The 14,051-nt window shown below is 49.4% G+C and overlaps 1 protein-coding gene across 19 annotated transcripts in view; it reads left to right on the top strand.

Moving 5' to 3' along the window:
• The window catches only part of clocka (clock circadian regulator a), a 311,097-nt gene that overhangs the window by 235,419 nt on the left and 61,627 nt on the right, over nt 1-14,051 (top strand). For all 19 annotated transcript variants that reach the window (XR_015074178.1, XR_015074174.1, XM_085970176.1 and 16 more), the window contains one exon: nt 13,037-13,112. Coding sequence is in view for 17 of the 19 variants with exons in the window: in XM_085970176.1 (XP_085826302.1) it covers nt 13,037-13,112 (76 nt within the window). In the remaining 2 variants the exon portion in view is untranslated. The remainder of the gene's footprint in view (nt 1-13,036; nt 13,113-14,051) is intronic.

Here is a 14,051-nt window from a genome sequence, read left to right as displayed (position 1 = left end):
ACAAGACAAGGATCCAGACCTTCCAGCTCCCGAACGATACGACGGTCACCCGGGCAAGTGTCGCAGCTTCCTCATACAGTGTTCCCTGGCATTCGAGCTCCAGCCTTCCAGATTCCCCTCCGATCGCTCTAGGGTCGCCTGCATCATCTCCCTGCTCACCGGGAGAGCCCTCGCTTGGGCCACGGCCATGTGGGAGCGACAAACCCCTGCCTGCTCCAACTGTCGGATGTTCACCGAAGAGATGAGGCGAGTCTTCGACCATCCAGTTAGCAGGCGAGAGGCGGCTAATAGACTGCTCCATTTCCATCAGGGGAATCATAGTGTATCGGGCTACGCCGTAGAATTCCGTACTCTCACCACTGAAAGTCTTTGGAATATGGAGGCACTAATCGCCGCTTTTTTTCACGGACTTTCGGAGGAGGTCAAAGATGAACTGGCCTCTCGCAGATCTACCAATGATCTCGAGGCTCTTATCGATGTGGCCATTCGGATTGACAATCGACTCCGCGGGCGGCGAAGAGAATGCTGCCGTCCATTCCTCGCACCCCCGAGCCCCACGCCACCTACCGCCGCGGAGGAGCCCATGCAGCTGGGCAGAACTCGACTCTCCCAATCTGAACGAGAGCGACGAATGCGCGAGAGTCGCTGCCTTTACTGCAGGGGATTTGGTCACTTCCGCGACTCCTGTCCCGAGTTGGCGGGAAAAGCCAGGACTCGTCCAGGAGCGGGAGAACTGTGACGAGTCAAAACACCACTCCCGAATCCGCTTCTTCCGGTGTCCGTCTCTACTCTTTTCTCTCCTGGGGTAATCAGCAACACCCTCCGTGCTTTCGTGGATTCCGGAGCGGTAGGGAATTTCATGGATATCAACTTCGCTAGACAGCTCAAGATCCCGACGGTCGACCTCGACCATCCTCTTACAATTACTGCCCTTGATGGTAGACCCCTTGGCTCTGGTAACGTCCGCCGAATTACCGCCCCCCTGCGGCTGTGTGTGGAGAAGCACCACCAAGAGACAATCCAGTTCCACCTCATTCATTCTCCAGAGTTTCCTCTGGTCCTGGGCTTTCCCTGGTTGGCTCTCCATAATCCACATATCAACTGTTTTACCGGGGCGCTCATGGAATGGGGTCCTACCTGCCATGCCACCTGCCTGTTCTCGGCGCCACTTCTCGAGTCTCCCGAGCTTTCAGCTTCCCCCGATCCTTCTCGAGTTCCACCTGCCTATACCGACCTTATAGAGGTCTTCAGTAAGAGACGGGCCGTCTCCCTTCCTCCTCATCGCCCGTATGACTGTGCCATCGACCTGCTACCCGGCACTTGTCCTCCTCGGGGTCGCCTCTTTTCTCTCTCCGCTCCCGAGACCGCTGCCATGGAGGAGTATATCCGTGACGCCCTCGCCACTGGCGCTATCCGTCCTTCCACTTCTCCTGCCGGGGCAGGCTTCTTTGTGGGGGAAAAAGGATGGGGGTCTCCGCCCATGCATTGATTACCGCGGCCTCAACCGGATCACAGTGAAGAACCACTACCCCCTTCCTCTTATGTCCATGGCGTTCGAGCTCCTGCAGGGGGCCACAACCTTTACCAAGCTGGATCTTCGCAATGCCTACAACCTGGTCCGCATAAGGGAGGGAGACGAGTGGAAAACAGCTTTCAACACCCCTACTGGCCATTATGAGTACTTAGTAATGCCATTCGGTCTGGCCAACGCACCCGCGGTCTTTCAAGCCCTGATTAACGACGTTCTCCATGATCTGCTTAACCGGTTTGTCTTTGTCTACCTCGACGACATTCTCATCTTTTCGAGCTCCCCCCAAGAACATGTTCAGCACGTCCGAGAGGTACTGCACCAGCTTCTTAAAAACCACCTGTACGTCAAACTCGAAAAATGTGAGTTCCGTGTCCCCACTGTCTCCTTCCTGGGCTTCATCATCACCAATGGCAGCATCCAGATGGACCCAGCCAAGACCCAGGCCGTCCGGGAGTGGCCAACACCCACTTCAGTCAAACAGATCCAACGCTTCCTCGGCTTTGCCAACTTCTACAGAAGGCTCATCAGAAACTTCAGCTCCATAGCGGCACCCCTCTCGGCTTTAACCCAGACAACATCCACCCGTTTTCACTGGTCACCCGTGGAGGAGAAAGCATTCAAAGAACTCCACCGGCGATTCACCACGGCTCCCGTTCTGGCCCTCCCCGATGCCTCTCTTCCCCTTCATGGTCGAGGTGGACGCCTCTGACATTGGCGTGGGGGCCGTCCTGTCCCAACGTTCCGTCACAGACCAGAAACTCCACCCGTGCGCCTTCTTCTCCAGGCGGCTCTTGCCTGCTGAGCGCAACTATGACATCGGGAACAGAGAACTGCTTGCTGTCAAGTTGGCGTTGGAGGAATGGAGGCACTGGCTAGAGGGGGCCAAACACCCATTCGTGGTCTGGACCGACCACAAGAACCTCGCCTACATCCAGGACACCAAACGTCTCAATTCTCGCCAGGCCCAGTGGGCGCTCTTCTTCACTCGGTTCAACTTCATCCTCTCTTACCGCCCCAGGTCCAAAAACCTGAAAGCTGACGCGCTCTCCCGACGATTCGACCCCCCCGGACATAAGCGAAACCCCGACACCCATCCTTCCGAGCTCCAGGATTTTGGCTCCGGTTCGCTGGGGCATCGACACCACCGTTCGAGAGGCACAACGGCGGGAGGCCGATCCAGGCGGTGGACCCCCGAATCGACTGTTTGTTCCCACGACAGTCTGATCCCAAGTCCTGCAGTGGGGGCCTTCGTCCCAGCTGACTGGGCATCCAGGGGTCGCCCGGACACTCGAGTTTATCCGCAGGAGATTCTGGTGGCCGTCGATCGAGAGGGATGTCCGGTCATTGGTGTGGGAGAAATGGGTTTTGCTGCCTGGGACACTGGCACCAGTACTGGGGCAGCAGGGAGCTGTTCCGTTGGGACGGGCTTCACTTGGCCAGTGCTGGGACTAGAGTCCTGGCGGATCATATAACTAGGGCTGTAGAGAGGGCTTTAAACTAACTAGTGGGGGGGAGGTTCCTAGAGAGCAAATAATAAAAATGACAACAGAGAAGGTCATAGACTTAGGTAGCAGTGGGGAAATTGAAAACCAGAGCGTGTCAGGAAGGGGCAGAAGGTATGGAGTAAAAGGTAAAGTAATAAAAAGGGCAAAAGTAGGAACTAAGTGTCACAAAACATCTTTGAAAGTTCTCTATCTGAATGCACGTAGCATTCGTAACAAAATAGACGAGTTAATGGCACAAATAACTACATATGGGTATGATCTTGTGGCCATTACAGAAACATGGCTGCAGGGTGACCATGCCTGGGAATTAAACATACCAGGTTATTTAACGATCAGGAAGGACAGGCAGGCAGGAAGGAAGGGGAGGTGGGGTGGCTATGTTAATAAAGGAAGGAATCACTGTAATACAGAGAAATGATATTGGGCCAAAAGATCAGGATAATGAAACAGTTTGGGTGGAGGTAAGGAATAATAAGGGGAAAAAAACACTAGTGGGCGTAGTCTATAGGCCTCCGAACAGTTGCAACTCTGTTGGACGGAGTATCAATCAGGAAATAGTTGAGGCTTGTAATAAGGGAACATCTATAATTATGGGGGATTTTAACTATCATATTAATTGGACAAATCAAATTGGGCAGGGCTGCCTTGAGGATGAGTTCATTGAGTGTATTAGGGATGGGTTTCTTGAGCAGTATGTAACTGAACCGACCAGGGGGCAAGCAACCTTAGATCTGGTCCTGTGTAACGAGACAGGATTAATAAAAAATGTCCAAGTAAAGGATCCCCTTGGAATGAGTGACCATAACATGGTTGAATTCCATATTCAATTAGAGGGTGAGAAGGTTGGATCTCAAACAAGCGTGCTAAGCTTGAATAAAGGAGACTATGAAGGTATGAGAGCGGAATTGAGTAGAGTAGATTGGGAAAATAGATTAAAGGGTAAGACGATACATGATCAGTGGTGTACATTTAAGGAGTTATTTTACAACTTCCAAAAAATATATATTCCACTGAGAAGAAAAGGGTGTAAAAGAAAAGACAGCCATCCGTGGCTAAGTAAAGAAATTAAGGATAGTATTCGACTAAAAGCAAGGGCATATAAGGTAGCCAAATCTAGTGGGAGGATAGAGGATTGGGAAAACTTTAAAAGACAGCAAAAAATAACAAAAAGATTGATTAAGAAAGGGAAGATAGATTATGAAAGTAAATTAGCAAAAAATATAAAAACAGATAGTAAGAGTTTTTATAGTTATATAAAAAGAAAAAGGGTGGCTAAAGTAAATGTTGGTCCCTTAGAGGATGAGACCGGGAAATTAATGGTGGGAAATATGGAGATGGCAAAATCACTGAATGAATATTTTGTATCAGTCTTTACAGTAGAAGACACTAAGAATATCCCAACACTGGAAAACAGGGGGCTAAAGGGGGGGGAGGAGCTAAACACGATCAAAATCACTAAGGAAGTGGTTCTCGGTAAAATAATGGGACTCAAGGCAGATAAATCACCTGGACCTGATGGCTAACATCCTAGGGTCTTGAGGGAAGTGGTGGTAGGGATTGTGGATGCATTGGTAATAATTTTCCAAACCTCCCTGGACTCGGCAAAGGTCCCGGCAGACTGGAAAACTGCTAATGTAACGCCCTTATTTAAAAAGGGCAGTAGACAGAAGGCTGGAAACTATAGACTGGTTAGCCTAACATCTGTGGTAGGTAAAATTTTGGAGTCCATTATTAAGGAGACAGTAACAGGACATTTGGATAATCATCATTTAATAGGACAAAGTCAGCATGGTTTTATGAAGGGGAAGTCATGTTTGACAAATTTGCTGGAGTTCTTTGAGGAAGTAACGTATAGGGTGGATAAAGGGGAACCAGTGGACGTAGTGTATTTAGACTTCCAAAAGGCATTTGACAAGGTGCCACACAGAAGATTATTGCTTAAGATAAAAAATCACGGGATTGGGGGTAATATTCTGGCATGGATAAAGGATTGGCTATCTAACAGAAGGCAGAGAGTTGGGATAAATGGTTCATTCTCAGACTGGCAATCAGTAACCAGTGGTGTTCCGCAGGGGTCAGTGCTGGGTCCCCAACTCTTTACAATCTATATTAACGATTTGGAGGAGGGGACCGAGTGTAACATATCAAAGTTTGCAGATGATACTAAGATGGGAGGGAAAGTAGTGAGTGAGGAGGACATAAAAAACCTGCAAGGGGACATCGACAGGCTAAGTAAGTGGGCAGAGATTTGGCAGATGGAATACAATACTGGAAAGTGTGAGGTTATGCACTTTGGCAGGAAAAATCGTAGAGCAAGTTATTATCTTAATGGCAAGAAACTGGAAAGTACTGAAGTACAAAGGGATCTGGGGGTCCTGGTGCACGAAACTCAAAAGGTTAGTATGCAGGTGCAGCAAGTGATTAAGAAGGCCAATGGAATGTTGGCTTTCATTGCTAGGGGGATAGAATATAAAAATAGGGATGTATTGCTTCAGTTGTACAAGGTATTGGTGAGACCGCACCTGGAATACTGCATACAGTTTTGGTGTCCATACTTAAAAAAAGACATACTTGTTCTCGAGTCAGTGCAAAGAAGGTTCACTCGGTTAATCCCGGGGATGAGGGGATGGACATATGAGGAGAGGTTGAGTAGATTGGGACTCTACTCATTGGAGTTCAGAAGAATGAGAGGCGTTCTTATTGAAACATATAAGATTGTGAAGGGGTTGGATCGGGTGGATGCGGGGAGGATGTTCCCGATGATGGGTGAAACTAGAACTAGGGGGCATAGTCTTAGAATAAGGGGCTGCTCTTTCAAAACTGAGATGAGGAGGAACTACTTCACTCAGAGGGTGGTAGGTCCATGGAATATGCTGCCCCAAAAAGCTGTAGAAGCTACATCATTACATAAATTTAAAACAGAAATAGACAGTTTCCTAGAAGTAAAGGGTTATGGGGAGCGGGCAGGAATTTGGACATGAGTCTAGGTTCGGATCGGTCATGGCCCTGTGGGTAGCGGAGCGGGCCCAGGGGCCGTGTAGCCTGATCCTGCTCCTATTTCGTGTGTCTAATTCTGTTAGATTCAGGAGATGGTTCTGTGATAGTGGATTGGCGGTTAGGATCAGATCAGCCATGATCTTATTGAATGGCGGAGCAGGCTCGAGGGGCCGATTGGCCTACTCCTGCTCCTATTTCTTATGTTCTTATGTTGTCTTAGCTTGCAGCACCTGTGCCCAGCAGAAGAACCCCAGGACACGACCACATGGCCTCCTTCACCCACTCCCCATTCCGAACCGTCCTTGGTCCCACCTTTCCCTGGACTTTGTCACCGGTCTGCCACCGTCCCAGGGTAACACTGCCATCCTAGTTGTTGTCGACCGGTTCTCCAAAGCCTGCCACTTCGTCCCCCTGCCCAGGCTCCCTTCCGCCCGAGAAACCACGGAACTCATGGCGCAGCACGTCTTCCGCCTACACGGCCTCCCCCTAGACATAGTGTCAGACCGTGGTCCCCAGTTCACCTCCCGGTTCTGGAAGGCTTTCTGTCGTCTCCTGGGTGCGGCGGTCAGCCTCTCCTCGGGTTATCATCCCCAGTCCAATAGGCAGACCAAGAGGGTGAATCAGGACCTGGAGACGACTCTGCATTGCCTCGCCTCCTCCAACCCCTCTACTTGGAGCAAACACCTCATTTGGGCAGAATATGTTCACAACACATTACAGAACTCCTCCATTGGGATGTCACCGTTCGAGTGTCAGTTCGGTTACCGACCTCCATTGTTCCCCGAGCAGGAGCCTGAGGTGGGGGTACCGTCGGCGGAGTCGTTCGTCCGGCGCTGCCGGAGGACCTGGAGAAAGGCCCGTTCTGCACTGCAACTGGCATCACGTCGACAGAGGATCCAGGCCAACCGACGACGCAATCCTGCCCCTTTGCTCCGGCCCGGCCAGATGGTGTGGCTCTCCACCCGGGACCTTCCCCTGCAGGTCGAGTCTCGCAAACTGACTCCTCACTTCGTCGGTCCATTCAAGATACTCTGGAAGATAAACCCAGTTACCTACTGTCTCCTGTTGCCTCGATCCATGAGAATCCATCCATCCTTCCATGTCTCCCGTCTCAAACCTGTGCGGACCAGTCCCCTACCTCCAGCCCCTCGACTAGTAGGGGGCCAGCCCGCCTACACTGTCCGCCGTCTCCTTCGCTCCCGCCGGGTCCGCGGGGGACTCCAGTATTTGGTGGACTGGGAGGGTTACGGCCCTGAGGAGCGCTCCTGGGTTCCAGCTCGGGACATCCTAGATCCTGGGCTTATTCGGGAGTTCTACCGGCGCCAGCCAGAGGCTACTGTGGGTACGTCAGGTGCCGTCCCGGGGGGGGTGGGGGGTACTGTCAGGGTCCCAACTACACGTTCCTCTGCTGGCCGCCAGAGGGCGGTTTAGGATGCCTCAGTACACTGCTGCCATGTCTCTGTACCTCTCTCCTCACCTGTGTCTCATTAGAGTAATTGTCTCATCAGAGTAATCAGGCCTGTTATTTAAGCTGACTATTTCCAGCCCCAGTCACTCAGTCTTGAGTTCTCATGCCTGCAAGTCACAGGTTAGTTTATAGTCCTTGTCCTGCGTTTGGTATACTCGCTTTCGTTTCTTTGAATTGTTACTTTGATCTTTTGTTTGAAGTATTCTCTGTACGTCCTGTATTTGAAGAGCCTTCTAGTAAAGCATCTTTTGAGTTTTATTCCATCTCAGGTCTCTGGCTGTCTGTCTGCATTTGGGTCCACTACCACACCCGTAACACTTAGTGGAGGCATTGGCGCATGAACGCATCACCGCGGAAAGGATGGCTAACTCCGTGGTAAGGCTGGCTACCTTAGAGGAGAGGATGGCTACGGTAGAGGAGAGGATGGCTATGGCCATGGAGGAGCTTAGTCGCCAGGGTATGGAAACATGGTAATTATTCAGAATAGAATGACATCTCTTGAGGAGTGATGGTCAGCTATTGAGCATGCAAACCAGACCTTCATGGAAGTCCTCTGGAGTAGGACTTCCAGTGCAGAAATGGGCCCTCATCGCCCCCCTGAAGTGCAGCATGGTGCTGTCAAGCCACTTGCTAGCTCTGAAGTAGGGCTGACCCATGAGAGGGATGTTGGTGGCAGAGAATAAGGAAGTGGGGGCTCCTCTCCAAGCACGCACATGACCATGCCACTGCAGAGTCCTCGATCAGAGCCTTACCAGTGTCCTCATCCAACTGAGATGGGCATCTCAGCCCCTGCACAGCCGCAGGAGCAACAGACTGTTGGCGAGCCCACACAGGTTTGCCACCCCAGAGGACGGCCGCCAAAGGCGTTGAGACAGGAGCAGTAAGAAAGTTAGCAAGGAGCCTCCACATCTGCTGAAGCCACTGGAAGCACCACGTAGGAGCACGCGTAAGAGGAAGATAAAGCACAAGTAATCACAAGGGTAGTCACTTGGGTGCTGTGATGTTTTGTATTTGGACCAGACATCATTGTCATTGTATTTTAAACGGATTTGATGGCAAACTGTTGAAGTTGTGGCCTGTGTCATTTCGCAAATGGGACTTTCATATTGAGGGCTTAGGGCATCTTGCAATTGTCAGTATGGTGGCCAGAGTGATTGTAAGTGGTTTTCTCGGGCGCACCGAAAACACACCTCTTACTACAAGTTCTGGACGATAGGGATTATATGGACAGATCAGACTCAGACACCCATCTGAGCTCAACCGTATTGTGTTTAATAGGATTAACAGTAACACTCGTAACAGTACAAAACAATACAACCCTGACTTGTCCAACAAGCCATACCGTGCAAAATTACCACGGTCTAATAAAAGAACCCTCCCGTGAAATAAACTACCACAGGACCCCAGCACTAAAGCTCTCTAAGGTTTGATTGGGACTTACAATCACCCCCTCACACAGCTAAGTGATCTTGTGGCTGTGTAGGCGCAGGCAATATGCTCACCCCGATTGCCCGTTGTCTTGCTTGCAGCTTCTTACTGTACGTCTCATTCCTGGTTCTGTACCGCTGACGCGGTATCCAAGTTCCAGTTTGAGTCGAGGTCCGTTGAGGGATGAAGAGCAGCACTCTGCTTCTGGCAGTGTTCCGTCAAGCCGAACCCCACTCTGGAGACTCGCTGTAGATTGATGCCGAGAAGAAGAGAGAGAGAACAGCCCCTTATATACCCAAAACCCATCAGCTTTTTCTCCCGCCAATACTGATCGATGTATTGACTCAGGTGATCTGTCTGGATCCCCCTGTGGCCTGGAGTGGCTCATGACCTTTGAAATCTTTGTGAAAAATTATGTTCCATTTCCCTGCTCCCAGGCCTGGCACCTGGAGAGACAATGAGTGCTGATTACTGGATGTCTGTCGTTTCCTGAGTTGATGGCCCCCATTAGCAGGTAATGGGTTTCAATCTCAAACCGAACTCCTGGAAGACAATGGCCTGGCCATCTCTTGCCTTCCATCAGTTTCAGTTGGGACTGCTTTATTGATGTGAGGGCATGGTGTCTCTGAGTTACCTCTCAGGGTATTGTTCCCAGTAATCATGTTAGATGGTGATGACGTCAATCAGCCTGGGTTCCCTTCCACCCAGCCTGTCAGTGTAAGATGGCCGTTTGCATATGAATGCACCTTAGTCAGGTTAGCCTGGCTTGCAATCCTATTCCCTAAGCCACTCCCACAAGCTTGCCCAACAGTACAGTTCTTTCTTGGGGTTTTGGATATGAAATATGATTCATAAAAATGGCCAGAAAGCTGGTGCTACATGATAGGAATCCGCAGGTTCTTGTACATTGTGGATGCTCTGGTAAGAAGGTGCAAGACAAAGGTGTTTGTGCAGGCTCACCAAATCTGGCCAAGATGAGTGCGTCCCTTGCATCCCAGGCAGCAATGTTGTCACGCGCTGGCGCCTTCTGGCCTGTGCAGCTTTAGGTGGGTGACTAGCAGCTTGGTGCTCCTGTTGATGCTGCTGCTGTTCATGGTTCTGCTGCTGCCGCGGCTGGTCTTCATCCAGATCTGATGTCCAGGAGGAAAGGAATTAAATGGTCGCCATGCTTCTGGTATATGCCTTAGTTGAGGAAGTGCTCAGTCAAGGTGGGGAGAGGGGTTTCCCAGGAGGTCACACTGGAGAAGGGTGTCAGGCTCCAAACTTCCACCACAATGAGTAGGCCTGCTAAAAGTTCGCCTAGACCTGCAAATGATCATTGGTGAAAACTCCTTTTTAATGGTGGAGCTGCAGCTGTTAGTAAGCAATCCAGTTGTGAGGCTGCCAGGGTTCCAGAGGAGGCATGTAGGATGGGGGAAATGTCTAAAAATCGGAAAGGCCTCTCAAAATGGGATAATAGAGGCAATTAAGTGGTTGTTAAGGGCCTATCCCGCCTCATCCGTGGGATGGAAAGGGGGTCAGAAAACACGCATTTGGGAAAATTGTTCGGAGGCGGGATCGGACCCGCCCGCCATTTTTTTGCAATTTTACCACCTCGCACGCCTCCAAACCCGCTTCCTCGTGCTTGGCAAAATCGAGCCCAGTGGCCAGGATTTTAACTCTGAGGCAGGGAGGAGCGGAGGAGCTGGATTGCAGTCGAGAAACCCGCGAGAACGGGATCCACTCAGGCCCTTCCGAATTTAACGGCAGGGCCTGATTAACATTTTTGTTCTCTGTTTCCTGCCCGCAGCCAGCCATATTGTGAAGGTGGCTGGCTGTCGGGTGGGTAGGCCTACGGCACCAGGCCACAGCAAGGGAGCAGGAAGGAGGGAGGGAGGGAGGGATCAGAAGCCGGAGGGGACGCGGGGGCTGGGGATCGGAGATCATAAAGGCCGGGTGAGTTGGGGGGAGGAGGGTGATTGGAGATTGGGGACCTGAGATTGGAAGGCTGGAGGGGATCAGATGGCCGGGCGGGGGGTTGTCCAGGCCCAGCATCGGAGATCGGAAGGGGTGGGGAGGCGTTAGGTCAAATGCCAGGCGTCGGAGATCGAGAGCCGGTGGTTGGGGGGGGGGGGGAGCGGGAGAACGGATGCCTCGTAGGGGAGGTTAAAGGCTGGGGGGGAGGGGTAGGTCGGGGTTAGATTGGAAGGGTCAAGGGGTGTCTGATCAGTGGGGTTGGCGAGGCAGATACGCTGGATCCAGCAAGTAAGTGGAAAGGTACTTATCTCCTGGATCCAGCAGTCCTCACCTTCCTCCGAGACCCAGGAAACCCCACTGCTCAGAGTTATATTTAAAATGATGCTTCAAAATGAGGCACGCAGCCTCATTTATAATATTTAAAGTGCCAACCCGGCTCCTAGGAGCGGGTTGGCCTCTCGCCTCCCATCCCGCCTCCGTTAAAACCGGAAGTAGGTGAGTTGGGGTCAGGATTCAGATTTGTAACACATTAACCCCCCACCTGATCCAAACCTGCCTTTTTTTTAGGTTAAAATTCCCCCTAGCATGTTACTAATAAAATGGCAGTACTGCTGATTTTATTCACCAATGACTGAGAAAGAAGAAATAGCTCTATTATCATGTTCTTGGGATGCATTGTCACCAGTCATCATTGTTTGGTGCCTAACTGTCTTGAATCAGTGCAAGAAACTCCAACATGATTGTGCAGCTCAGGGAGGGGGCAGCAGGGGATTTTCTTTTTAATACGTACAAACATCTGAAAATTACAGACAGAAAAAAAACCTACTGGTCCATCTAACTTGTCCTACACTGTTGTGATGCCTTATGCATCACAAAACATACACTCCCCACCTGCCCAGAGCCAAGAGAGGCAATTTTTTTTTTTAAAGCCCCAGGACAATTAGGGAGACAAAAATGGAAAATTTCTCTCCGACCCTCTTAGGGTGATTGAAACTAGCCCAGGAGATCACATTGACCCTGTTTTATGTAACAGGATATCTATTTCTTGTATGAGGTAATCTCCAATCAGAAACAGGTCCAGTTCTCGCTTGAAGGAATAAAATACGGTCAAGAATTTTGGAGGTTATTTTCTTTCTATTTCCTGAAATAAACCATCCTATGCTGTGTACTATGCCCAGCCAAAAGGGAAGACTAGCTGCTCCCAAGCTGGGGGCCTTGTGAGAACAGTATAAGGTAACTCTCTTACTGACTTTGCCTCACAAACCAATGTACAATAAAATAGGCAATTTGCATCGATGCACCATTCACTCTGCCGAGTGCGCAGTAGGTCAAAGGAACTGTATCCCTCTGGGATTATCGTCCTTCAGATTTGATGTGGGTCTGCAAGGCCTTGACAGAGTTACCCATCTGGGAAAGGAGGGGTTACTTGACACCTGACTGCAAACCTCCCACTTCCTCTGCCTCTCCAGTATATAGTAGCTCTGGTGGATGAGCATGATGTACGTAAGGTGAAGGGACACACTAAAAGGTGCATTGCGTGACTAATGCGGTGAGCTATTTTTGGAGCACTGGGAATCAAAAGGCCTCACACCATCCAATATCATTACAATGCCATTTCCACTCAGGATTGGAGCCTAGCAAAATTTAAAAAAATGAAATGGCACAAAGGGTTTTGGAAATCCTAGATCTGTGGGATTAAAGTTTTTATATATTTTTTAATTACCCATTAATTTGTGGTTAGATACCAGTTATGCATTGCTTCTATGTAGCTGGAATGACAGTGCAGAGGTAATGACTTTCCAAATTAGAAATACAACAGCAGTAGCAACATCTCAAGTGGGACATTAATTATTGCTGTTTTCTTAGCAATATGACACTGGCGTTAACAATATGGCACCGATGCTGCTGTTAGTTGGAAACATTTACCATTATTTACATGCTAAACAATTGCATTCAAACTGCAAATGCATTAAATGCAGATGCAGACTGTACTGCCTTACCGCAAGATTGCTTTTAATTTTAGAAGATGTCCTACTTTAATCTAGCCCAGGGAGATATCGCAGAAGCAGCATGTATTGAAGTTTAAATATTTTGTGGATATTATGTCATTAACTGTCCTTAATTAGTTGCTAATTTTCACATATCATGCAGCTACGCAGAAGTACGAGCAGAGAGAAGAAGGGAACTTGGCATAGAAGAGTCCCCACCAGAGATTATTACTGACAAGGTGAGATACAGTAATGAGTACCAAGGAAGGAGATGTGAGTCTTCTGGGCAAATTGTGGGCCTACACGTAGTCCTGAGTTAATTTAAGATCCGCATGCACATCATTGCTTTATAAGTCTAAAACCTACAAAATTGTTTTTCTTCCTCTCACCCCTATGAAAAATGACAACTTGCATCAGGAAAATTGACTGTGGTAAGAAGGTGATCATTCTGATAATTAAGAACAGTAGACATATGGTGCAAGAGGTACAATGGGTAAAAGATTTTGTATATTTCAATAAAATATACACATTTTTACATACCAAGCTGAAGATTTGTTTTACGGCACTTACATTATGTATACACAAGTCTGAAGTCTAATTTAGGGTTCAGAGAATCTGAAAGCCACAGGAGCAAACCTCAGTTATAAACTGGTGGGCCTAGAAATTCAATAGTGCTGCGCCAGTTTTTCAGGTGAAAAACAGGCATGTGGGCAGGGTGCGCGCACTCATTAAGTGACGGAAGTGCACCTAATGAGCATTGGATCGGGCTGCTCCATTGGCGTCCAGGGCACGTGCCAAAACTATTTAAATCACTGATTAAAATATTTAAATAAGGGTCCTATTCTTGTTATAGGACCCTTTTGTGATATTGGACTGCCCCAGCGCCTGACTCGCCATGTGATAAACTCACCCAGCAACTTGTGATGTTAACAGACAGGAAGGACCCTTCACCAGCGCTACTTAAAGGGCTCATCCACTGCATGCAGGTTAGCTTCTGGGTTGTCCTTTAAGGCTGCTGGTTAACATCTGGTCATTTTTTGGCCCATCACTAGCCTAGCATCTTTCCACTCCCTTAACATCCAGCTTATTTGCGACCACAGGCAGTGCATCATACAGGTCTGAGCCTGGTTTCCTAACAGTAGTCATGATTAATTTATCCTGTGCCAGTCCTCTGTGCC

Source organism: Somniosus microcephalus, chromosome 2, assembly GCF_052327205.1.
Source record: "Somniosus microcephalus isolate GS21.2 chromosome 2, FLI_Smic_1.0, whole genome shotgun sequence".
NCBI lineage: Eukaryota > Metazoa > Chordata > Chondrichthyes > Squaliformes > Somniosidae > Somniosus > Somniosus microcephalus.
The sequence above is the reverse complement of the archived record's forward strand: the minus strand, read 5'-3'. Positions and strand labels throughout refer to the sequence as shown.